The sequence below is a fragment of the Octopus bimaculoides genome, chromosome 1 (assembly GCF_046866305.1).
Source record: "Octopus bimaculoides isolate indiv1 chromosome 1, ASM4686630v1, whole genome shotgun sequence".
NCBI classification, from domain to species: Eukaryota; Metazoa; Mollusca; class Cephalopoda; order Octopoda; family Octopodidae; genus Octopus; species Octopus bimaculoides.
Genome location: NC_142928.1, coordinates 20,945,297 through 20,972,935, shown reverse-complemented (window position 1 = coordinate 20,972,935; position 27,639 = coordinate 20,945,297). Strand labels below are relative to the sequence as shown.

The following is a 27,639-nucleotide window of genomic DNA, read 5'->3' as shown; positions in this document are numbered from 1 at the left end:
TTGTTGGTTTTGCACAGAGTATTGTTCTAGATAGTTTTAAAAGTAATTTGATGATAAGATGATAGTGTGATCTTAAGATGACATTAAAAGGTGTTTGCTATTATGTATATTCAAAAGTACTTTTGATAATGTTCACAGATTAAAATGTTTTTGGAATGACATAGACAATATTTTACTTAGGATACAAGCAGTTCCCATGAGCACTATTTTTTGAATTTCTTTCATTTTTTTGAAATTCCTGGTATCTGAGATAGGTAACAATTAGCCCCTTTTGCTATCATCCCTGGGACACCTATGACAACAGGTATTGTTCTACTCTTCAGCTTCCACATTTTACCAATTTCTATTTCAAGATCTTTATATTTGCTCAGTTTTTGGTAGGTCTTGACAGATACACATATGTTGATTCGGACAGTCATATTGATGAGGAGGCATGCTTTTTGTCTGAAATCTTTTAGTATAATGTCTGGTCTATTTGCATCTATCTTTCTGTCAGTTTGAACAGAAAAGTTCCGAAGAAGTAAGATGTGATCATTTTCAAGCACTGGTGGTGATTTGTGTTCTCACCAGTTTTTATCATTGGGTAGGTCCAGGTCCTTGCAGACTACCCAGTGAATATACTGTGCTGTTCTATCATGCCTGCTGAGATACTCTGTAGGCACAAGAAGGCTGCACATGGAGACAACATGATCAATGGTTTTAGCCTGCTGTTTATATACATGACATGTTGGGCGACTGGCGTTCAAGACGTTTGCCTGGAAGCTTCTTGTAGGTGGGCATTGTTCCTGGGTAGATATGATAAATCATTCTGTCTCTAATTTTAAGACTGACGATGCCAAGCATTGATGGGTAAAGATTTGTCAACATCAGCATTATTAACTCTCTTTGGATATTTGCCAGTGAGAGGTTTTTCTTGCCATTTATCAGTGAGAATATCTAGGGTAGCAGTTTTAGCAAGGGTTTTCATATGCTTAGCTTTTTCTGCACTTGTTTCCAGTACATCTAATTCTGGGACTGGAAGTATTTGGAATTCATTTAGATATTTCCTTGCCTGTTTAGTTACTGAGTATGTAGTTTTCTTGTCTTCATGCTTTAAGACAAGTTTTAGCATCTAGTCATTAGAATTATTCAGATAAGTGTTCAGGCCAATTGTGGCAATTTTCATAGTCAGTTTAAGTTGTAAGAGTCTGTGGCCATCCTCTTTCCTTGGATGGTGCATTCTATTCACTATCAACAATTCTAAAATTTTTCAGTCAAGCTTACTTATTTCAGTAATTAATAACATTGAAACTGTAAGTCACGACCAGTATGGCTAAAGTATTAATCACTTTGATCTGGACTTAAATGGAAAACTGACTGATATGGCATTCCATATCCCCACACCTGATGTTTCTGTGGTTGATGTTACTTGTTGTCTTAAGAAAGGTATCACCTACAACCAAATCAAAAAAGTCATGAAGAAGGCATCAACAAGGTAAACTGAAAGGAATTCTTGACTATACAGAGGATGCTGTGGTCTCAACAGATTTACTGGGTGACACTCACAGCAGCATCTTTTATGCTGTGGCTGGCATCAGCCTAAATGACAACTTTGTCAAGTTGGTCTCCTGGTATGATAATGAAACTGGCTACTCACAACGCGTGGTTGATTTAATCATCCACACGGCCAAAGTAGCTTGATCTGAGGTCGGTCTTCTTTTCTTCTTCATATTACAATGTTAATTAAAATTTAGTCACTGAATTAATAATAATAATAATAATAATAATAATAATAATAATAATAATAATAATAATAATGTAAAAATTACCTACAACTGTTACAAAATACATGAAGTTTTGTTCTATTTTCAAACCAATACTCCAGAAAGTCCCAGCATGTACAACACTAGCCTATATCAAATATATCTGGAAACATAATAGCTTAGCGAATCTATAACTGGCTACACAGCTTCAACTCTTTTGAGAAAAAAGCTCTGTAGCAGCAGCACTCTTATCAACCTTTACCTGTCTTCAGAAAAACAAAAAATAGACAATGTGCAGATACTATGGAAATTTAGCAAACAGACAGATCACCAAATAGCACATAATAAGCCTAACATAATTTTACACGACATAAATGGCAATTGATACAGCAATACCAAATAATTGTAATGTTGTGCAGAAGCAAGCTGGAGATCTGAAGAGTTACACTGACTTAGCTGGCGTATTAAAAAGAAAGAAATGTCAGTTAAGGAATGTGTTTATAATTCCATTTGCAATTAGTACAACTGGAATGATGATACATTGACAGATTAGCTGTAAGGATAGACATAGCTGCATTCCAGAAAATGGCAAGAGGACATTTGCAAATGGCATTAGGCATTTTCACACTGCATTGGTTAGCTCTGAGCATTTTTATGGATGTCTTCCAAAATGTAGTTAATACTTTTTTGATGTAAGAAAGGAAAACACTTGATGTATTTCTAAAATCATGAATAAAAATAATAATAATAATAACAACAACAACAACAGTCTCAAATTTTGGCATAAGGCCAACAGTATTATGGGTAGGTGTTAGTTGATTACAACAGTCCCAGGGCTCAACAGGCACTTTATTTTATCAACCCCAAAAGGATGAAAGGCAAAGTTGACCATGGTGAAATTTGAACTCAGAATGTGAAGAGACAGAAAAAATGTTGCTAAGCATTTTGTCTGACATGCTTATGATTCTGCCCTGTGACTGCCTTGAATAATAATAATGATTTCTTTTTATTAATGATAAAGCAGACATAAATTGCTTATTGTTATTATTGAAAATATTGGGTAGCAAAATTAGTGAAAACATTGGACAACGTGCCTTGTAGTATTTAGTTATGCCCTGTCATTTTCGGTCTTCAATTTTCCCTTAGGTCAATTTTCAGGGTTGCAAAAATAGTATCATTCAAATACCAGGGCCATTATTATCATAAATATAAATAATAATAATAATCATCTCTTTATTTGCCAGAAGAGCAATGTATGAAGGGACACAGCAAGGATAATAATAATAATAATAATAATAATAATAATATTAATAATAATAACAATAATAATAATAATAGTTTCTAACTGAAGTAAATGACTTGTATTTAAATGGCATTATTTTAGCAACTCTGAAAGTTGATCTGGAAACTGAATTCAGAACATAACAGGACACAGCAATATACTACATGGCATTTGATCAATGTTTTACTGATTTGGCTACCCATTATTTTTTTGCAATGAGGATGATGATAATGCATCACCATCCTCATCATTTTGTGTCTACTTTTCATGTCAGCATAGGTTTGACGGGAGGTCACAGTTTGATTCAGTTTTTATTTGGAGCAAGTGTCTTGCTCAATCATTCCATTTTGGGAATCATTTCTATTACTGGATGCCATTTGTAACACCAATAACTCCATAGAGGGAATGGGGTGCATTTTATTGTGTCACTAGCACTAGAGAGGTTTTCAAGTCCTTAACAAGACAAAGAGTCTTATCTACCTTATGCTGTCTCTATTCATTTGCCAACTACTTTATACTGTATTGGGGTTATTTTACCATAGCAACAACACTACTGAGTTGTTTATGTCCCCTGCAAGTCTAGACAGTCTTCCCTACTTCTATATTGTTTTCATTCTTCCAAGGTAAACCCAACCAAGGAGACAACAGATCGATGACTAAGAGAATGAAATGAGAAAGAGTATGTGTAGGAACATAATTGGTAGAATCAGTGTGATAAGAGTGAGAGAATGATAAGGGAGGGAGTGATGGAAAGAGAGATAATGACGGCTACATGCAGGTTGTTGTTAAGGAGGTTGACTAGAAAACAACATGAACAGCGTGATGGTGTGGCAGTAAAACTGTGTGATGGTAAGGGAGAGTAAGTGATGGATGATGGTAAGCAAAAATGGTTGATGTCCATGATAGGTGGTATGGTGAATACAGAGTGACTGATAGGAGTAAAGAAGAATGATAGTAAGGGGTCCTGGATATAGTATAGATGTTATTAATACCAGTTTAAGAAAGAAAAGAGTATCTGTCCAGCCTGTTTGCATGTTTCTCTTTTCTGCCTCAAATTGGTTCTTATAACATTTAATACCATTTTACATTGAAAATCTTGGTTAATTCACTTTTCAAAAAGTGAAAAACAAAAATATATCAAAGAAAAGCTAACCAATATTAGCTGCTTTCTTCCTAGTTGTTATAATAGGTTCTGTTGTTGTTGACATAGTTGTTGTGGTACTAGTGGTAGGCAATGTAGTAGTAGTAGTAGTAGTAGATGTAATAGTAGTAGTAGTAACAGTAGTAGTTGGTCTGGATGTTGATGTTGTCTCAGTTTCTGGTAGAATAGAAAAGATATTTCATTACACAATAATGAAAAAAAAAAAAAAAGAAAACGAAAAAGAAGGAAAATGAAAAATGAAAAAACAAAACAAAACAATAAACAGGTAATTTTGTTGCCTGGCAACCCTGTTGTTTAGTGTATCTGTTGTTAGGCAAATCTCTTGCCTAGCAACCATGTTCCTGTTAACGATTATTTTAGCTTGATTATTTGTAGAGTTCTGTTGTAGAGTCCAAACTGAGGAATCAACAGATCAAATCCTTCTATCAACATTACACAATATTACTGGCAAAAGCTCAGTCCACTTAGCTGCAAACAGATACCATAGTACATGCATAGATCACTGCAGTAAATATTAAGGCCACTGTATAATTGACTTTTTTTTTAATATTGGCACAAGCAACAAATTTTGGAAGATGGTGTTGTTCATTAAATCAAACCCACTACTTAAATGAATGGTATTTTATTTCATTGACCACAGAAGGATGAAAGGTCAAGTTCAACCTGACAAGATTTGAGATTAGAACATAAATGGCTGTAATTAAATACCACACATCATTTTGCCCAATACTCTAATGATTCCATCAATCCACTGTATAATTAACCAGCACTTTATCACCTCGTTATATTTCTATTAAATCTTTCCAAAGTCTAATGGGAAAGGAATAAACTACACCAGTAGTCAGATTTCTCCAAAACACAACCAAAGCAGATGCTAGAGTCTTTTCTTGGATTTTTTGAATCAGAATCAGTAAATGAAGGAATTGTTACATATTTAAACTAGTGTGTTTCAAGATCTATCAGGATCTTACAGAGTCTCATGTTTGTAGAACAATGTCACCTTTTGGACAAACACAAACATACACTGGACACCAAGGTAGATGATACATGTTCTGAAAACTACAGCAAATTCTAATGAATCATTTTTTTCTTTTACTGGTTTTAGTCATTGGACTGTGGCAATACAAGAGAACAACCTTCAAAGTTTTGGTTGATTATATTGCCCCATCCAGTACTTATTTCAGAGTCTGGTATCAATCGCCATTTATCAAACCACTAAGTTAGAGGACATAAAGGGACACTACATAAATAACAACACAAGTCTTTAAATCAGTGTTAACATAAACACAGTTACAAACACATACACTTATATGATGGGCTTCCAAAGAGTTTTTGTCTACTAAATTCCACTCACAAAGTTTTAGTCAGCTGAAGGCTATAGTAGAAGACACTTGGTGGTATCAGAATGTATTATGACTTCCACTCTGGTAGTATTGAATAATGTGGCTAGGTCTGATGTGTTGAAGGAGTGGTGAGTCATATATTTACATTTGATTGACTATGTTTGTGAATTATAGATGTCAAAGAAGGGCAGACAAGAATTATTTAACAGTAACAACAACAGCAACAACAACAAGAACAACAACAGCTACAACAGAAACAAGATCAACAACAAGAAACAGCAGCAGCAGCAGTGGCAACAGCATTTATGTAAATTGTCAAAATTTGCAGAATTATCCAACACATAAGAACATGGAAGAAATATATTTATATACGTTTACGAAGAAAAAGAATTAGCCATGCTAGAGAAGAAAAGATTCTGTTTTAGAATTATATTTGAATGAATTACCTTCACAAATTCCATCTACAAGCCGAGCTGATGGACTTTTACAGAGGCAGGCCTTTGAGGCTGATATGTGCTGTGAATCTGAATCATTAGGGCATGGAAGGCAGGTACTGTTACTGATGTCAGACTTATATGTGTTGTTGGGACACTCTGCAATTAGAGACATATTATGGTGGATTGACTGTTTGGACTTAGGAAGCTATACATGGGGAGATAATTAACTCATTCTATTGAATATTCCAGTGGAGAGTAAGTGAGTGGAAATCATCGGAAACGCCAGGAGTTAATTAATGTCTTAACAGCATCAATAACAGAAACAAGTATGAAACTGAAAAGGTGTCTCAGTTATAAGTGTGAGTGGTTAGATTACTGTACAGATGTAATTCCAGGACAATGTGAAGCTGTGAGATTACAGCTCTATTTAACATTCTGGACAATGTGTAGAAGTGTAATAGGATCAGAAAAATAGATGTGTTTGATGTCCAGGATAGTGTGTAGATGTGCATTGTATCCAAGATAATGTGTAGATGTGTCTCTAGGACAATGCATAAATGTATGTTATGTTCAGGAAAATGCATTGAAGTATTTCTAGTACAATGTATAAATGTGTATCCATAACAATGTGTTGTAATTAATACCTAGGATAATGTATAGATGCTTGCCCAGGACAAAGTAGTCTAAGACAAGTCCCTAGAATTTTGCTTGTTCAGGGCAGACCTCTGGTAAATCAACAACTTAGAATCTTCACATTGACATTATCTGATAATCCAGCCAAGACTTTTATTTTATAGAATTTAAAGATGTTGAAGACAAGAACTGTGAAAGGTCAATGACATTAAAGACTGGCAACAGAGACAACATATCAAGTACCGTAGGAACACTTCTACATCAATTTACTCAACAGAACGAAACTTGATTTGTGACAAAGGGAATGTAGTCTGAAGGACAAGCTACTATTGTTATGTTAAAGATCATGTATAATGTTTGATAAGATATATCTCAGTGTACATACTGTAGCTATTTTTGTAACAACATGACAACATTGAATGAGTGCATGAGTATGTGTGTGCATATGTATTTGTCAGTGAATACACACAGGAATCCAACCTGAAGACACAACATTGAAGTGTTCAATTCCCAGATACACTCAATAAGTTTTATAATGGAATTTTTCTCTCTTAAATTTCACTACACCTCTTACACAAGGATTTGAACAATTTTGATATAGGTACCAAACAGAAATATCAACATAACAAGGAGGAGTTGTGTATGAGTGTGTAATATTCCTTTTTATCATACTGCAAGGAATATTACTGGTTGTTTAGGGGACAAGAAACACTGAGACTGAAAATATTAATTAGGTAAAGTTTGGAACACAAAGACACAGGTAAAAGTCTCTGTCAGTAACAATAAATGAAAAGGTGTCATTGTAGAAGGTTGAATAATGGTTTAATTCTTTGAGGAGTAGAAAGTATAATTACCCTTTGACGCAGTAACCAGACAAATAACTTATTTTTTAATCTTTTTCTATGCCCTGTTAAAGAGAAAGAGCCTGATATGCTAAACTTTGACTCACATAAACTCAATTGAAAATTTTATTATTTACATAACCGATATTAAATAATCTGTTATTAAAATACGTTTCACAATCTTTATCAAAGTTTCATTAAATTTGAAACATATAGTGTTATTTGGCTGTTTTTTTTTTTAATATTTATTTATCAGTTAAAGTTTACTTAAACCAAACCCCAGTTAACACTCTTGTTTAGTCCTTGGGTGACATTAGCATCAAGAACAGGCATCTGATGCGAAATCTACCTTCTTCTCTCCCACCAGTCTTAAGAGCTTTGTAAAAGAATTGTTGGCACTGACGTTGCCCCTATGGTTAAGCTATGATGAATAAAAACCCTGCTGAGAGAACTTTCCACAGAAGACAGAAGACTCGTTAGATTGAATGAAGAAGAGTTGTTTCCCTTGTTAGTAAAGTTTGATTCGAAATACCTTTGCACACTTCTCCGTTTCCTTGGAAACCAGCAGCGCACACGCATTCGTAATGCAGAGTTGGTATAAGACGAGCGCAAAATGAATGCTCAGGGCATCCTTCGGGGCACATGGCTTCGTCAGACTGTTCCCAGGGATTGTCCACTGAAAACACACAGACAAGACAATCAGTTATGAAGACAATAACTATATTACTTTAGTCTAAAAACAAAATTTCGGAATTATATAAACACAAGAATTTCATGGACAACAATAACTACAACAATAATAACTTTAAGCATCGCGATAAAACAATAGTATCAACTGTAGAGAATTAATGTCATAAATCATGTTAAGAAAATATATAGTGAATGTTTCAGTAATTTACAGTAATTAAACCAGTAAAGGTTATTTGGTCTAAGGGGAATAATCGTAATAAAGGTTGTTCAGTAGTTGTTTCTCAAGGCAGGAGGAACAAACCCCCACAAGGGTTAGGGTTAGGGTTAGGGTTAATTCCAAATGAAGCAGAAGTAACAAGTGAATTAAACTTGCAGTAAAGTCTTAATTAAAACCTCCGATATATATATATCTTTCTGTATTCCCGAGCGTTAAACTAATACATCCTTTTGTTGTTTACACCACCTGTCCTCGTCTGTTGTTGTTTTTTTTCGTAAATTCTCCCATATATATATATATATATATATATATATATATATAGGTAAAGCAAATTTTAGAGGTAATACTTGATAATTGTAAGCACCTGTATATGCCAGATTGTGGCCTATAGTTTTAGGGAAATTATATATTTTATACTGTGAAACTTAATTTAATTTTAATTTTTAATAAATTGATTTTAATTGAGTTTTTACCTGTAATTTTGGATTTTATCCCTATTATTATTATTATTATTATTATTATTATTATTATTATTATTATTATATATATATAGTTTTTGTATTTGGTTTGCAAGATTCTTTATGTGAATTCGTGTGTTGATGCATATTTTATTGTCTGGGGAGAGTCATTCTGTTCTGATGCCTCATTAATTAACATACTCACCAGTTCGATTTCCACTCATTTACTTATTTATTTTTTCTAAAATTTTTGTTGCTTCTTGCAACCTCTTCAATAGTCATTGACTATCTCTGGACAGAGTCAACGACTATTGAAGAGGTTGCAAGAAACAATGAAAATTTTAGAAAAAATAAATAAGTAAATGAGTGGAAATCGAACTGGTGAGTATGTTAATTAATGAGGCATCAGAACAGAATGACTCTCCCCAGACACAATAATATATATATATGTACATAAATATCAAACGATGGAAATGAGTGCTCAACACTGCATTAGTGGATATAATTTCTTTATTTGTGAATTAAGGCTATCATTGGTTTCATGTTAAGAAAAGTAGGAAAATATCCCAGTGTCTTAACAATTTTTCAAGCCGATCATATGGAGAAAGATGTTTGCCTCCATTTTGGAAACAGTATGTGTATGTGTGTGTGTGTGTGTGCGCACGCGTGTATTTTGTCTGGTTATAGAGGAGGTGCAAGATCTTCTATTAGGAAACTGAAGTGGGGCATGGGGTAAGAAAGATTGAAAAACACTGCCTTATGTGATTTTCTAAAATTCACAAACCCATATCTATATTCCGTGGACAACCACCACCACCACCACCTTAATTTTTATAATGCTTTCAACGAAACAAAAATGGTTTCAGTGAGAAAAATTAGTTATATCAACATTTTCATCATTGTTTGAACATATACTTTTCTATGCTTGCATGGGTCAAATGGAATTTGTTGAGGCATATTTTCTACAGCAGGATGCCCTTCCTGCTGCCAACTCTCGCCTGTTTCCAAGTAAGATAATATTTCCCCATGGCCACGTTTCCATGGAAGACTGGAAATGAAGCACACCACTTGACCACTTGTATGATGGTGAGCTTATTTACAACAATTATGAGATATCACGACAAAGACATACAGACACATATGCAGACATATACATATATACATACACACACACACATATGTGTGTATATATATATATATATATATATATATATATATAATGGGCTTCTTTCAGTTTCCTCCTACCAAACCTACTCTCAAGGTTTTGGTTAGCCTGATGTCTTAGCTGATGAAAAAAACCCCAGAAAATTCACACATAATACCTTATTGTTTCGAAAATGGTGAATACCAATTTCTTTTTACAAAATATAAAGTAAAGGTCTCGGTCAGAAGTCATCGCCTCGGTGATGCCCAATGTTTGAAAGTCTTGACTCACCACCTCATCCCAGGTCTTCCTGGGCCTACCTCTTCCACAGGTTCCCTCCACTGCTAGGGTGTAGCACTTTTTGACACAGCTATCCTTGTCCATTCTCGCCACATGACCATACCAACGCAATCGTCTCTCTTGCACACCACAACTGATGCTTCTTAGGTTCAACTTTTCTCTCAAGGTACTTACACTCTGTCTATTATGCACACTGATATTACACATCCATGGATGGAAAAGGATTCAAATGATTGTACAAACTCTTCTAAACATTTGGGTATTTTTCTAATATATGAAATCCTAAATGATGCTTCTAAGAAAAAAAAAAAAAGAAGAAAAACTCCCCATTCACATTAATCTGTGACATTAATGTAAGATTGATTCAGTTATTTTGATAGTCAATTATATACTGATGTTCAACTTTGTTTCATTGACAATCAGTTATATTATATTGATAGTCAACTCTGTTATGTTGACTATTAACTCTGTTACATTAAGAGTTAATTTTGTTCCATTGACATTCAACTCAGTCATAGTATAGAAGATTGCATTACATTGACAGTCAACTGTGTTACATAAACAGTTAGGTTTGTGTCATTGAGGGTTAATTCTAGACATTGAAGGTCAACCCTATTACACTGAGAGTGAACTTGGTTATAGCAAGGGCAGTTTCTGTTGCATTAACTTTCAACTCTTTTGTGTCGCATTATCAGTCAAATTTATCAACTGACTCAACTCTGTTACATATTCTTACCCTTCTCTTCTCAAATGACATTCTTCTGGTAGTCCCCTCATTTTTTACTCTGATACCCAGCTTTCGATATATACAATTAAACATTAGCTGACAGTAGTAGTCTCACCAAATAATCAAGAGCAGGGACCTGATGAGGTAATGAGTTTGTCTCCATTCTCCTCCTCAGAGCATTAATTGACAGACTTTATATCATCTGAACATACATCACAGTCTTCTTTGCTAGTCAAATATTATTTACGGTTTCTTTTGAGAAATAATTAAAAATTTTAATTCCTATTATTGAATAGTAAACTAGGACTGAACATTAGATATGTGTTTATTTGTTAGATGGAGTATCTTTATGCAAATATACAGTTAGAACATGAAAATGTGAATGCCTGATGGCCTAGACAGTTCTCTTATATTTTTATGCTCAGTTTGTGTATCAACACAAACGTTTTGTTTAATATAATTATAATTTTTATGAGCATTAATTTTATCTTTAGCAGTTACAATACATTTCATTCTTTCATTCTTCAGCAAATGTACACAGTACTTGGACCAGATGTGATCTAGGGAACTTTAATTTTAAAACCAAGTGAAGTAACACTTTAATCTATTGATGCATGTAATAATATTTCGTCTCTAAACATGAGATTAATAGTCTGAGCAATTATAGCTGTATTAACATTAACTCATCCCAGACATCAAAATATTTACATCTGTTTAACAAATGAGAAATAATTTCTGAAATGCAAAACTAAACTATATAAAATGAAAAGAAACAGCTTGATGTGGAAATGGCAGAAAGATAACTTACATTTTATACATTTCTCTTCAGTTAATTGATATCCAGGGTCACAGGTACAGTGATAGTTATGTGGCACTGGGACACACATACCTTTGCAGTCATTTTTATCTGTGTTGCAAAAACTGCTCTCTGAAAGCATAAGAATGAGAGTTTGGAGACCAGAAAATGGATGTAATTATATCAAGACTGGTGATGGTGGTGATGGGTTATGTTAGTTTTGGTCTGTTGCTGATGGCATCCAGAAAAAAAAAAATGTTTCATGTACACTATGATCGAACAGTCTTAGAGTAATTATTGATTTTCATTTATTATTTACTTCTCAGATTTATTAGGCAGGGGAGATGAGATTGCATGATGTTCATGCCTTTGTAAGGTAGTGATGTGAGGTAAAGCCAAAGATCAAAACCAGGTTATAGACTTGGCTCACTGGAAGCTTATCTCTGCTCTATACTATTAAAGACTGAAGAATAAGGTGAAATAAAACTGCAAAAGATGTTGCTGTTGCTGGATTGTGAAAGTAAGCATAAAAGATTTTGGTAAATCTCAAGTTGGTAGATCATTGGTAAAAGTAATTTATTGTTGTGAGAAGATAGATTAGTAACCTGAGGCTGTAAGACTGAAGGATATGGAAATGATATGAAGGAAACCTGTGGCAAGAAACATCAGAAGTAAGTACATTCCCTGAGGGTCCGAGGAACAATACTGATTTAATGTGTTCTGTAAAAGAAGCAGAAGCTGTTAAACCGTTATTATTTAGTAATTTTTTTTTTCCCTCTGCAAAAATAAGTAAATATAATTGGTTGTGATGTTAAGAGTGTTAGTATTGGTGGTTATTGGCTGTGAAGAACGATTTATATAACCTAATGTTTTCTATGTAAGGTTCACCAAAAGTGCTGAAGCCACTATATGACAGAACTGTCAAAATTAATACTGTCAGCTTGGTATAACAGAAGAGGTTAGCCATTCTGCTGTGATAGAATTAGGCTGATATAAACATGTGTGGTGAATAAGGTATAACTTAGCTTCTCTACGTATTAACCCCCAACACTTTATATTAACTATAGGCAATAGATAAATACACTGTATGCATGTAGGAGCATGTGTTGATGGGAGTGTGTGTCGGAGTACGGTCATGCAGGTAGTTGAAGAATTATGGAATCTTTCAGAACATTTGAAAACTGTGTAATAATCTTCTATTGTTATTTATTATTGAACCTCACAAGTAAAGGAGTTTTAACTTAATTTCATTCCCTAACATGAGTATCAGAGGACTTACAGAGTAATGATTACTTACCGTTTATATTGGACGGATGGTGAACTACGATAGCAGTTGGCTGAGTGAGGTGATCAATAAATATTTCATCTTTACCAGTTATCATGTCAACCATGTGGACACTTGGTTCATACCAGCGACTGTAGAACAGCAAGTGTTCATAGATTTGAAGGCCGAAAATGTGATCCATACTCTTGGATAAATACAAGAGTTCTCTTCTTTTGCCACCTGAATGTAAGAATAAAGAATGGATGCAGTTCTAATCATGTCAATCAAATTTAGAAGCAGAATCTGAAAAGAAAATCTCTGACTGAACTTCAAAAATATAGCAATGTGGTGAGAGTAGTAGTAGTAGTCCTCATCATTATCACCACCACCACCATGTCTATTTGTTCATGCAGACGTTGGTTGGATGGGTCTCCCAGCATGTGCTACCCATCATGGTTCTCGTTCATCAGGCACACACAAAAACTAGTTAACGCTTATAAATATTTTAGTCATTGGACTGCAACCATGATGGGGCCCTGTCTTGAAGGGTTTCCTTCAACAAATACTGACCCCAGTACATATTGTTTTAGTCTGGTCTCTTCTGCTGAATTGCTAAGTTACAGGGTATACATACAAGCCAAAACCAGTTGTCAAGCTGTGGTTGGGGAAAAAAACAAATGCAAAGACACACATATACAACCGGCTTCTACACAGTTTCTTATTTCTTTATTGCCCACAAGGGGCTAAACACAGAGGGGACAAACAAGGACAGACAAAGGGATTAAGTCGATCACATCGACCCCAGTGCGTAACTGGCACTTAATTTATCGAGCCCGAAAGGATGAAAGGCAAAGTCGACCATGGCGGAATTTGAACTCAGAATATAACAGCAGACGAAATACCGCTAAGCATTTCACCCTGCATGCTAACGTTTCTGCTAGCTCGCCAACACAGTTTCTATCTACCAAACTCACTCACTAGGCTTTGGTTGGTCCAGGGCTATAGTAGCAGATACATGCCCAAGGTGTAGCGCAATGAGACTGAACCTGAAACTATGTGATTGCAAAATGAGCTTCTTAACCACAATACCTTTTACAGCTAAATGTCTTTCATATCACTAATCATTTTCCATAGTGGCTATTAATTTGACAAGAAGTATTCAGTTAAATGGACTGGTTAAGACTCTGTACACAAATCCTTTCCAATGCTTTGTTTGCATTTTCGGAAAAGTTGAAAACTATGGTTACTTCAGCTGGAATTAATTCACATCGACAGAAGTTTGTATGTTGTGTGTCAGAGGAATAATCTCAGCTATAAAACTTGTTTATTCATCTCTACTTATCTCAGTAAATAATCAGCTGCTCATTACTGAAATCTTTCTAGAAATGCTAAAGAGATTAAAGATTTATTTTCACATGTTTCCACATAACTATAATAATAATAATGATAATAATAATAACTGCCGCCGCCAATGCCGCCACCAGCACCACCACCACTCAGCAGCAGCAGCAGCAGCAGCAGCACCACCACCACCACCACCACCAGCACCACTACCACCCAGCAGCAGCAGCAGTACCACCACCACCACCATCACCACCGCCATAATCATTTAACGTCCATTTTCCATATTGGCATGGGTTGAACGGTTTGACAGGAGCTGGCAAGTCAGAAGATCACACCAAGCTCTACTGTCTGCTTTGGCATAGTTTCTACAGCTGGTTGTCCTTCTTAACACCAACCACTTTATAAAGTGCACTATGTTCTTTTTAAGAGGTGCCAGCAGCAGTGAGGTCACTGAGTGACTTGTGAGACAAGATCCCTCAAATGAGTGGGGGAGTAGTATTGACAGAAGCAGTTTTTGGTCAGATGAGAGGCTAGAGTATGAGTAAGGGGACAGAGATTGTCATCTTGCAGTAAAGGAGATATATGACTACCTCAGAAGGAGAGAGAGTGAGAGGAGAAAGAAGAGCGAGAGAGTGAGAGGAGAAAGAAGAGCGAGAGAGAGAGAGAAGGGAGAGGGAAGACAATAACGATGTGATGGAGTGGGGTACATTCAAGTTACAGGGAGGTATAAGTGAAGTGAGAGCAAGGATTGGAAAGGGAGAGTGAGAGGAGAAGGAAAGGGTATGTAATGAATGAACAGAAATAGTAGGAGGGCTTGTTAATGTTGCCATTGTTTATACTGAGTGAGAGAGCAATGCATGCCATCAAAGTGACACTGGGGTAAAATATACAAGACCCAGTATACCTATCATGACTACTCATCTGATAAGGGTACACCAGGCACATGCAACATAACCATATGTGTGTGACACGGTGATCTCATGTCAAGATAAACAGTGCATGACCTTGCAGGTGGGGGCCCAATTAGAATTTTCTTCAGGTTGAGTAGCCTATCCCACTCAAAAGGTCCCTGAATAAGGGTTGCTGAAGGATGTTGAACGAAACACCCATGTTTCCAAAGGTGAATTATCCAAACCCCAAAGAATTCTTTTCAACACATAGCTATAGTCCCCCCAACTACTGCTTGTGATCAGAGGTGCATATATCATCAGCCACTAAGGGACATGCTCAACTGGTTGAGGTGAAACAACTGAAAAGCAAATCTGTGATACTGAGCAGAATATTTGCTGTAACCCATCTTTTATACCAAGACAAAACAATGTACATGATAACGCTTCCAATCAGTTAAGATCAGAAGCCATGAGAGCCACTGCCTGGTACTGCATCAGGGCATTTATTGTTATTGTTATTATAAGGCAGTGAGCTGACAGAATCATTAGCATGCTAGACGAAATGCTTAGTGGTTTTTTGCCCATCGCCATGTTCTGAGTTCAAATTCTGCTAAGATCGACTTTGCCTTTCATCCTTTTGGGGCCAATGAATTAAGTACCAGTGAAACACTGGGATCGATGTAATCAACTACTCTCCTCCTCCCAAATTTCAGGCCTTGTGCCTTTAGCAGAAAGGATCATTATTATTATTATTATTATTATTATCATTATTATTATTAAGGTGGTGTGCTGGCAGAATTGTTTGCAAGCCGGACAAAATGCTTAGCTGTGTTTCTTGTCTTTACATTCTGTGTTCAAATGCTGCCATGATCCTGTCAGGATTGATAACATAATTACCAGTTGAACACTGAGGTTGATGTAGTTGACTTAACCCCTCCCCTGAAATTGCTGGCTTTGTGCCAAAATTTGAAACCATTATTATTATTAGTATTCTCATTATTATTATTAAGGTGGCGTACTGGCAGAATTGTTTGCATGTCAGATAAAATGCTTAGTGACAGTTTGTCAGTCTTTGTGTTCTGAGTTCAAATTCTGCTGAGGTTGTCTTTGCCTTTCCTCCTTTTGGGTCAATGAAATAAGTATTGATCAAGCACTGGGGACAATATAATTGACTAAGCCCTTCCCACAAAATTTCAGACTTTGTGCCTATAGTGGAAAATATCTTTATTAAATGGCAAGACTGCTAGCGAGTTGGACAAAATACCTTGTGGTATCTAGTTTCAGCACTATATTCTGAGTTCAAATTTTTCCCAAGGTAGGCTTTCCCCCTCATTCCTCCAGGGCCAAAATTATCAGTCATGTAGTGGGGTTGACAGCATTGACTAATTGTCTTCCCTCAAAATTGCTGGCCTTGTGCCTTAATTATAAACCACTGCCATTGTTATCATCGTCATTGTCATCATCATCATCATTATAAGATCTATATGCTGCAAGAGACATAAGCCTGATAGTGTGCAGAAATGTGGAGATTCCTGGACGATATCAATAAGTGTGGTTGGTTTGTGAGATATGTCATTCTGCAGTATTTCTCTTTGGGTCGAGCACAGACTGAAGTTATACCCTATTGTCTTTAAATAAAAGGAAGGACATAACAGGTATTGTAGTCTGAGACTATTTTTGAATAAAAGGTCATAGTTCCTGGTTGATGGTGATGACAGCAACGTTGATGACAACAACAATAATCTAGCTCACATCCAACCAGTAGTCCTTTCAATAAACAACACAAAAAACAAGCATACATTGCAGTTTTGGAATACTTTATCCTATTTATGAAAGATTCTGCTATCTGAATACTGCAGTAGGGTAGTATCATCTTCAAACCTCACACACTACCATGGGACAATAACTATATTGAAGGAGTGGAATAATGTAACAACTTTGCTGAGTCTTAGCCAGGAAAGTGGGATATGATTGTATTTTCTCTAAATCAAATTTAACACACTACCTGTCTAGATAAAATGAAAAGATAGAATTTAAGAATTGAAGATAAGTAACAACAGGCTTTCTTGGGAATTGATATGATTTGGGCAACATTAATAGCTACTTTCTTAAACTGTTCTCTGACACATACTAGTCCCTTGCCAACTTCTTGTCTTAAGTATACAGTTTTTCAATGTTATTTGCATAATAATAATAATAATAATAATAATAATAATAATAATAATAATAATAACAATCTCACATATAAACAAAACAATCTTTGAGAGTGTGCAGTAAGCTGGGAGAAAAACACTACAAAAGGAGGCATGATAATGTGGCTAAGTTTGTTCACTGGAGACTATGTGAAAAGTACAGCCTGGACAGAGCATGGAAATGGTACAAACATGAACCAGAAGGAGTCCCTGGGAACAATGAATACAAGATACAGTGGGATTTTACAATCCAATGTGACTCCCTAATTAATGCTTGGAGACCAGACAGTGTTGTGGTTGATAAAGGAAAACTAGAAACCAAGATTATAGACATTGCAGTACTTGAGGATGCACACATAAATGACAAAGAACTAGAAAAGATTGAAAAGTACAGGCTACTAAAGGACGAAATTGCAAGAATGTGAACTATGAGGAGAGTGTTTGTCATCCAAGTAACTGCAGGGGCACTCAGAGCACTAACCACCAAGTTCAAGAAATATTTCAGAGAAATCAGAATTGACATGAGAGCAGAGCAAGCTCAAAAAACTGCTCTGTTGGGGACAGCTAGGATTTTAAGACTGCTTTTAGATGTTGGATGTCTTCCACAATAATTAACAATCAATTATCAAAGATTATAATGCATGGAAAGAGACCCTGTGAGACCTCTGACAACAGGCTGCTGCCTGCTCTCACAGAACAAACCAGAACAAACAAGACTGAGCACTCTGAGAAATAAAACAACAACAACAACAACAACAATAATAATAATAATAATAATGATAATAATAATAGTAATAATAATCCTTTCTACTATAGGCACAAGGCCTGAAATTTTGGGGGATGGGACAAGTCGATTACATCAACCCCAGTATTTCACTGGTACTTAATTTATTGACCCCAAAAGGATGAAAGACAAAATTGACCTCGATGGAATTTAAACTCAGAACGTAGCAACAGGCGAAATACCGCTAAGCATTTTATACAGCACACTAATGATTCTGCCAGTTTGTCGCCTTAATAATGAATAATAATAATAATGATGATGATAACAATTTCAAATTTTGACATAAGGCCAGCAAGTTCTGTGGAATGAGGGGCTAGTCTATTACATTGACCCCAGTACATAACTAGTGCTTATTTTATTGATCCTGAAAGGATGAAAGGCAGAGTGGTCCTTGTTAGAATTTGAACTCAGAATGTAAAGAGCTGGAAGAAATGCTGCTAAAAATTTCATCTGATTCACTAATGATTCTGCCTTACAATTACCATTCTTCTTGTTATTAATACTGATGTTGTTGTTGTTGTTATTGTTATTATTTATTATTATTTTTAAGAGAAATCTTATTTTATTAAAATCTATCACGAGGAAAGAATTTAATTCTCTTTAAAATAATCCCCATTTAAAGTTTTAATTTTATCCACTTTAAAAATATACAAATGAAAAATTTAATCAATATTTTAAATATTGCAATACTTATTTCCTGTATATTTGTCCATTTTAAATCTTCACATTCAAACACACAGTAACACTGCACCATCAGCTACTTTTGCATTACAAACATACATGTATCGACACATAATTACATAGAAATATAAATGTATGTACATAATTATCAATACAAACATAAGATTCAATGCTATACATATATAGAAACATAGGTAAATAGTTATTCAAACGTGCAAAGGTAGGTAGACGTACAAAATATAGGTATGTAATTAACTCAAATGTGGAAACATAGGTACATAGCTATACAAACATGCAAGCATAATAGTAATAGCTATCATCACTATTTTACATGTTGACCATGTTGGCATGAGTTGGATGTGAGGTAACAGTCCAAGTTAGCTGGTATTCAGAGTTAATGCTCTTCTAAATGGGCTGGAGGACTGTCTTACTTGTATATTCCATTTTTTGGACTACTTTCTACAGCTGGGTAGCCTTTCTAATACTCACTCCCTTATTCAGTGTACTGAATGCATTTTATCAAAGCACAAGCACTAGACAGATTGTTCATGTCCCCAATGAGGTTAAAGTTCTCTCTATTCCACAATATCTTCCTTCAATTGCCAACCACTTTGCAGAGTGTAATGGATGCATTTTCTCATGGTAGAATGCAGAATAGCTTCAGACCAGTCCTTATTCAGATCCCTCTATTGTCCTCTTCCTTTACTACTCACCATCTGTCTCCTTCATTCGATTCTTCATTGATATCTACCTCTTTCAACCATACCCATTTCTATTGCTATTTTTCTCTTGCTCTTTCTAGAGTGGTTGCCTTGCACTCTGCCAGTCTTAAAAAATCTATCTGTTCGAGGTTGTCTCCACTTTTTCGAGGTAGACATGACTGAAAGTGTGAACAGAAGTGGGTGATGGCCATGTCAGTGAAAGAAGAGAAAGTATGAATATGAGTGTGATAGGGAGGAGTAGAGTGATATGAGTGAAAGGATGGTAAGAGGAGACACTGATTGCAACATATTGGTTGTTGATGAGGAGATTGAATAGAAAACTCTATGGCAAGCCTGATAGGATAGCATTAAAGGTGGGGTGTAGTAAGAAAGAGCAAATGAGGAATAACAATAGGGATGAGTGAAGGTGAGAGTGGTAAAAGACAATGAAAAATCCCATGAGGGATTGTGGCAAGGGGTACTGAATAAAGACTGATCTAATACTATTCTTCATTATGCAGATGTTATAATGGAAGCAGGTACAGTGGTAGATAGATGAAGGTGGAAAGAAGTAGAGGGATTGGATATGGATAGATCAAATGCTATCCCTCATTACACAGACAACATGAAACAGAGACTAGGGCAGGGGGTGACTGATAGAAGAAAAGGTAACAGAGTGGGCAGAAGAAAAAGGCTAATAGGCATGTAATGGGTGAGAAAAACAACTACCATTCTTTCAACAACAATATTTATTTCTTTATTGCCCATTCTTTTACCAACAATATTTATTTCTTTATTGCCCACATAGAGGGGACAAATAAGGACAAAGGGATTAAGTTGATTACATTGACCCCAGTGTGAAACTAGTAACTATTTAACTGACCCTGAAAGAATGAAAGGCAAAGTTGACCTTGGCAGAATTTGAACTCGGAACGTAATGGCAGATGAAATACTACTAAGCGTTTCGCCCGGCGTGCTAATGATTCTGCCAGCTCGCTGCCCTCCTCACAACAATATTGTACCAGTGGGTGGTTCACTTCCAGCACCATGTGTTGCCAATCATCATGGTTCTTTTTATTTCCTTCTTCCGGTTTGACTTCTTAAGATCGGTCGTCATTTCTTTCTCTTGAGTTTTCCTAAATCTCCTTTATCACAGATTCCATCCAGTTCAAGGATTTAGTATTTCTAGCATCCTCCTTATGCATCACATATCCATACAAGTGCAGTAATATTTTTTGCACATTACATTTGATTCCTCTCATATTCAACTTCGAGACTACATTGTGTAATGTCTCCTTTCTTTTTAAGATGGTAGGAGGTAATTTGTAAGGGTTAAGGTCACTATTTCTATTTGGTCAAATGCCCATGAAATAGCTCTCTTATTGGTAAAAATGAAAATTAATTCCTGAAATCTCAATAACAACAGCAAGTTATTGTTGCTGTTATTGTTGTTTGTTTAGCCCTAGACCAGTCCTTATCCAGTAGACCGGTGATCAAGGCATTTAAGCCATTATCATCCCAGTTTTTGACATTGTATCCAGGATTGCACAGTTCAATTTGTTGTAAAATGGTAACGTGTGGTTTGCCAGGAATTCTACTGTTAAATGTAACAGGTTAAGTGACTATGTGAAAGAAGAGAGAGGAAAGGCAATCCAGAAATAGTGGGGTGGAAGGAAGTTTTATACAAAAACTGAACTGACAAAAAAAATCTAAAAAAGAAAATGTAAGCTTTGGGCACTGCTTTTCCTCTCATCCTCAGATTGAAAAGAAACGTCTCACAGTGAACTTTGATTGGAACTAAATGGCAAGAGAAGCACAGCAAAGAGAATGTCTGTAGGAGGGTTCACTCTTATTACATTAGTTTTTTTTTTTATGTAATCATGAAGAAGACATATTGACAATAAACTGACCTTTGAAATCCATGACATAAATGCGACCATGAAAACCATCAGCAACATACAATTCATTTTTGTGGATGACCAGGCTGTTGGGCCACTGTAGTTTCTCTGCCATTACTGTCTTATGTCGATGGCAGTTTGTGTGGCATCGGTAAACACCAGCTTTTCCAGATTTCAGTCCATATTCACTCCAAAATATAATACTAAATTTTTAAAACAAACAAAAATATTTATATTTGAATTAGATTTGCATTTAGTGATGGTTACACTACAATTGAATGTTTGTATCTTTATTTATAATTATCACACCATAAGAAAATCAAAAGAGGAAAAAAGGACATTAATTTAAAACTGTGAAATTCACTAAAGTTTATTATCTGACTTGGATTATATCTATGATAATTGGCTTAATTTGAGTGTTATTAATATTGTAATATTCTTCTTAACTAGAATCAGTCTCTTGGATTGGTGGCTTTCAGCAGATCTTACTTCAGGGTTGTGTGCACTGATGGATCTCTCTCTGAGCCACATACTAAAAACTCTGGTATGATCCAAATACAGACTCAATCTCTATACACATCAAGAAAACCTTATTGTACACCTGTTAAACACAAATGATATGAAACAGGAACCCTCAAATTCATTACAAATTCTGGTGGCTCTAATGGAGCAACATTTTTGATATTGAGCCATATTCTGAATGGCATGTAAATTGCCCAACCAAAACTCATCCAAAATGCTGTTCTCATATCCATGTTTGCCCTTGAAGTTTCAAACATCCAGTCAATTCAAGTTGTGTGGGTAGCCAGTGCCTGGGAATCAGTGCACCTTGGGAAGGCTACACCCGTTTTTAAAAATCATTATTGCTATTTTATAGTTTTCTTTTGAAATTTTGTGCCTCTAAAAATTTTGCAACCAGAATAACTGCCTCAGTTGTGCTGTACCACTGCTCTTGTTGAGCAGCCTTAACAACAACAACATCTTCAAGTGATCATATATCCTCAATATGACAAAACAAACTACACTGAATGGCCACTCACCAATATATTCCAACCTCTGGCCCACAGATGTGCTCATCTCTGCCCATTTTTTTACAACTACTACAATGACCTCAGTTCTCCACAACTGGTTGGTGCCATGCCACCTCTACCTAAATACTTCTTAACTCATCTCTCCCAATCTTGTCACCTATAGTGGATCACATACCCCAGTCCATACACTAATTACTATGTCCAGTAACTTCCTCCATAACTTTGATCCCTTGCAAATCACTCTCAGTTACATGTCTTTCTTGCAGCCATCAACATACAAATGTTCTAGAAGGGTGTTGATGGCAGTAATCACACCAATCTCAGAAAGCCTGCAATGGCTATAAGCACAAGCTCTTTCTTAAGACTAAATTAAACAAAAAAAAAAAAATTAAACTACTTATACGACAACAACATTTTAGCATCATAATAAAAAGAATAATTAAAGAAAAGGCACTTAAAAATATGGATTAGCTGAAAGTATCAATGAATGATTTCTGTAAGCACCATTTGTTATGTTAATATGATTCTTTTGATATTAATGATAATAATTTTGGTTTGTTACACTTTGGAATAGGTGGTTCAATATACCTGAAACATTATGTTTATGGTTTGCTGAGTTTTTTTCAATTCCACTCTCTGGATAAACAATTTATTTATCCTGTTCAATGGCATATTACTTGTTTACACTTGCATTTTACATGATGAAAGGGAAATTTATTATCAATAAATTTCTTTGTCTTTTAAACAGGAAAAGTCTTATGCATATAAAATTTATGCAGAAAATTGGTAGTTTTCCAAGTTGGATAATCAAGAAAAATGTTATCAAGAAAGTATGATAATATGAACAAAAGCCAAATTTATAACAAATTCTGATTTTAAATTATATTGTTCAAAAATGCTTTGCTTATCATTGTAAGTACAAATGTATCCTCAAAGACTGTGTCTCTGGTTTCACTTGTACCATATTTCTGGCAGTTATATCAGTTAATTCTTTTTTAAAGGCCTTTCTTTATTTGTAATTAGGCCTTACATAATAATAGTATTTACTTACAGTGTGTTTTTATATGTTAGTATATTAGAAAGGCATTGCAAGGTAGAGGTGTCATGTATCAAAGGTTTCAATTGACTATTGAAGCAAAGTGATTATTAATGTATATATGAACATTCTGAACTGTTATTTATACAATGTATTTATGCAATATATTTAGAGTTAATTCTTATTAGTTTATGCTGTCTAATGCTTTCTTTTCTTTTTGGTGGGAAAGTGGGGAGAGGCCTAACACATTACTTAATACCATTACCATCCACTTTTTGAGTACATTTAATGGAATTCTCTCTTTTGTAAGGCCCCTTTGGCTTATTCATGTTCACATTTCCCCTGCAGACATTGACCAGTAGAGGTTCAGGCTAAGCATTGGCTACATCGGTTTGACAAGTTGGCGGTCTGTAAGGATTATATTCATTGCACCCCCTTCTCTCTCTCTCTTACACACACACACACACACACACACATACACACACACACACACACACACACACAAACAAACAAAAAATCACAGTAGCGTTTAGCATAGTTGTTTATTTTAAAACTACATGATAAATGATGTGATGGACACATCACATCACAAACACTTTGTTGGCTGATAAACACTTTATTTGTACATGAAACCATCTATATCTATTTATTGTAGCATTAACATGGTTACTTGGTTAGAAGAGAAAGATGTGTCAGTTTAATTCTCATTGAAATCTCTCTCCATATATATATATATATATATGTTATATATATATATATATATATATATATATATATGTTATGACTTCCTGAATGGTAGAAGTCAGACAGTTGCAGCCAATGCAGAACTATGTAGGGAAACACAAATATTGAGCGGTGTTCCACAAGGAACTGTTCTGGGGCCACTACTGTTCATAGTGGCCCTTCTGGACATGCCCACGGTCACTCGGAGAGCCACTGTCACTAGCTATGCTGATGACACAAAGATATCTCAGGCAATAAAGAATCCTGATGATATTGTAAGCCTGCAGAATGACCTAAATGCAATATATGAGTGGGCAGAGCAAAATAATATGCAGTTCAATGCAAAAAAATTTCAAGTACTGCGCTACAAGACCACAAGTATCTCCCAACTGGCATACACAGGGCCTGGAGGTACTGCAATCCCAGAACCACAAACAGTAAGAGATCTGGGCATCAACATGTGTAGTGATGCATCATTTCACATGCACATTGTCAAGTTGACAGCAAAGTGCAGACAACTGGCAGGGTGGATACTGAGGACATTCCGTACAAGGGATCAAAAAGTCATGTTGACTCTATGGAAGACATTTGTTCTGAGCCGCCTAGACTATTGCTCTCAGTTGTGGTCACCACACAGTGTTAAGCGGACAGCAGAACTCGAGGCAATTCAGCGGCACTATATAAAAAAGATCGCCACAGTCCAACAGATGAACTACAGGGAGCGACTGAAGGCACTAGGTCTCTACTCCCTGAAGCGCAGGCGGGAGAGATATGTAATAATATACATATGGAAAATACTGGAAGGACTGGTGCCAAACTTTGGTATCAAGTACTACAGGAATGCCCGCACGGGTCGCCACTGCATGGTGCCAAAGGTACCGTCCACTGCATCTCACATAAGAATGAGATACTGCAGCAGCCTCGGTTTCAGAGGACCTCAGCTCTTCAATGTCCTGCCAAAACATTTGAGAGACATGCAAGACATGGATGCGGAGGTCTTCAAGACAAAACTTGACGCTTTCCTCTCCACGATACCAGATGAACCAATGGCTCGTAATGAGACGCAGTTTAGGGCAGCTATGTCAAATTCTCTTATACACCAGATGTGCCATCAAAACTCTTGATTGGACCATGTCAGGTGGGGGAGAAGAGCCATGCAAGGAACGTGAAAATCACGGTGGTGCACCAGCATGACCGCAGCCACTTGGCTGAAACACATAAATAAATAAATAAATAAATATATATATATATATATATATATATATATATATATATATATATATATATATATATATAATATATTATATTATATTATATATTATAGCAAAAGAGAAAGAAAAATCATTAGTAATCCAAACAAGAAATATAGAAGAAATTAATGAAGCTGAATATGAAGATTTATTTACATTTTAAAATATATGAATTTGAAACCAGTTAAGTGTTTTGTAGATATATTAGAGGAATATTTATCTAATGAACTGATATGAGATCATGTGCTGAAACTGAAGCATGTACATTATGGATGAGCCATTCTAGCCATTTAAAATCATGCAAGAACTGTTAAATTCACTTTTGATTAATTTTTGGGTCAATTGTCACCCAACCATAACCTGGTTACTCTCAGTGACCAGGTCACAGTTGGATGCATGTTGAAATCATCATTATAGTTTTAATGTCCACTTACCCTTGCTTGCATGGGTTGGATGGATTTGTTGAGGCAGAACTCCTATGGCTAGATACCTTTCCTGTTGCCAACACTCACCTGACCAGACATACTTTCATGGAAGATTGCAAGTGAAGAACACCACTTCATGACAGTGATACTTGCATGCATGCATGCACACAGACACACAACTTTCACTTTCCATCAGCAAAATACACTCAAAAAACTTTAGTCAGCACAAGAATATAGTAGAAGACACTTACTCAAGGTCTCACAAAGTGGGACTGAAAACAAAACTGTGTGGTCAGAAAAGCCACGCCAGTGTGTGTGTGTACACGCATGCATGTGTATGCACACGCTAATATCGAACAGTGAGAATGTGTGCTCAACATCACTTTGGTGGATAAATATTCTTTATTTGTGGGTTAACAAGACTACCATTGGTTTCATACTGAGAATTCTCACCGATTGTTAAGCCTTCCACATTGGGACATTGATACACACACACACATATATATATATATAGATATGTGTGTGTGTGTGTACATACTACATATACATATACAAGGTGCAGTGAATAAACTGTCGTCTAAATTACGCAAAAATGAAAATAACACTGACATGTCACTTTAACAGATATATTTACCAAAATTACATAAAAATATCTTGAAATACTAAAGAGTAAATTCAATAAAATTGCCATTGGCTTCAACCACAGCCTCCAGATGACTTTCGAATCTCCTGCAAATCTTTTGGATGGTCTCCTTGTATAAGATGGTGAATGCTGCCATAATCCTTGCCCTCAGTTCATCTTTGGTGTTACAAGGAGTTTTGAGGGTCTCTCGCTCAACTGTGCCCCACACATAATACTCAAGGGAGTAGCAGTCTGGGGAGTTAGGTGGCCAGATGTTAGGGATGGTGTGGTTGCAGAAATTGTCTGGCAGTCATGACTGGGTTCTGCTGTGTATGTGGCATGGTGCAGAGTCTTGTTGCTGGACACAGGGTCTTCCAGCAGCCACCCACTTGACCCAGAGACTTGATGTAAATCTCCGTGTTGAGTCTGAGGCCATGTAAGAAGATGAATGGAGGCACAACATCTCTATCACTAGTGATTACTCCAAACACCGTGATGTTGACTGGATGTTTGATTTTTATCACTCTTGGTACATGTTCTGTCTTCAGATTGACACCCAAACACTCTGAAATGTTTGTATTGGAGCTTCCGGCATGAATGCCAAACAGTCCAGCATGTCGTTTCCAAATTGGGGCTGTTTTTCTCACAGACGGTGCCCAACTGACCCTACTATACTGTGTAGTCGACAAAATCGAAAACAAACAATGCACATGCGCGAAATTAAAAATATAAAATGGCAACAATTTACTCATCGCACCCTGTATGTATGTATGTGTGTATACATATATATAAAATACACACACACATCATCATCGTTGTTTAATGTCCACTTTGCATGTTGGCATGGATTGCACACACACACACACAAAAATAATACATATATTCATATATGTAAAGAAATACATATACACATATATAGATGTGTGTGTGTATGTATGTCAGTGTGCTTTTATGTGTGCATAAAACTTTTCAGAAATCACACACTTGAATCTCATTGTCCGAGTGAACATCATTAAAAGAAAAGT

At 35.8% G+C, this 27,639-nt stretch overlaps 1 protein-coding gene across 2 annotated transcripts in view; it reads right to left on the bottom strand.

Annotated features, from left to right (window-relative positions):
- LOC106873594 (uncharacterized) overlaps window positions 1-27,639 on the bottom strand; it is a 699,525-nt gene that overhangs the window by 18,989 nt on the left and 652,897 nt on the right. For both annotated transcript variants that reach the window (XM_052965587.2, XM_089348962.1), the window contains exons 16-21: window positions 21,540-21,730; window positions 13,071-13,277; window positions 11,786-11,905; window positions 7,974-8,117; window positions 5,976-6,122; window positions 4,178-4,342 (exon numbers count right to left, since the gene is read on the bottom strand). In XM_052965587.2, the coding sequence (XP_052821547.1) occupies window positions 4,178-4,342; window positions 5,976-6,122; window positions 7,974-8,117; window positions 11,786-11,905; window positions 13,071-13,277; window positions 21,540-21,730 (974 nt within the window). The remainder of the gene's footprint in view (window positions 1-4,177; window positions 4,343-5,975; window positions 6,123-7,973; window positions 8,118-11,785; window positions 11,906-13,070; window positions 13,278-21,539; window positions 21,731-27,639) is intronic.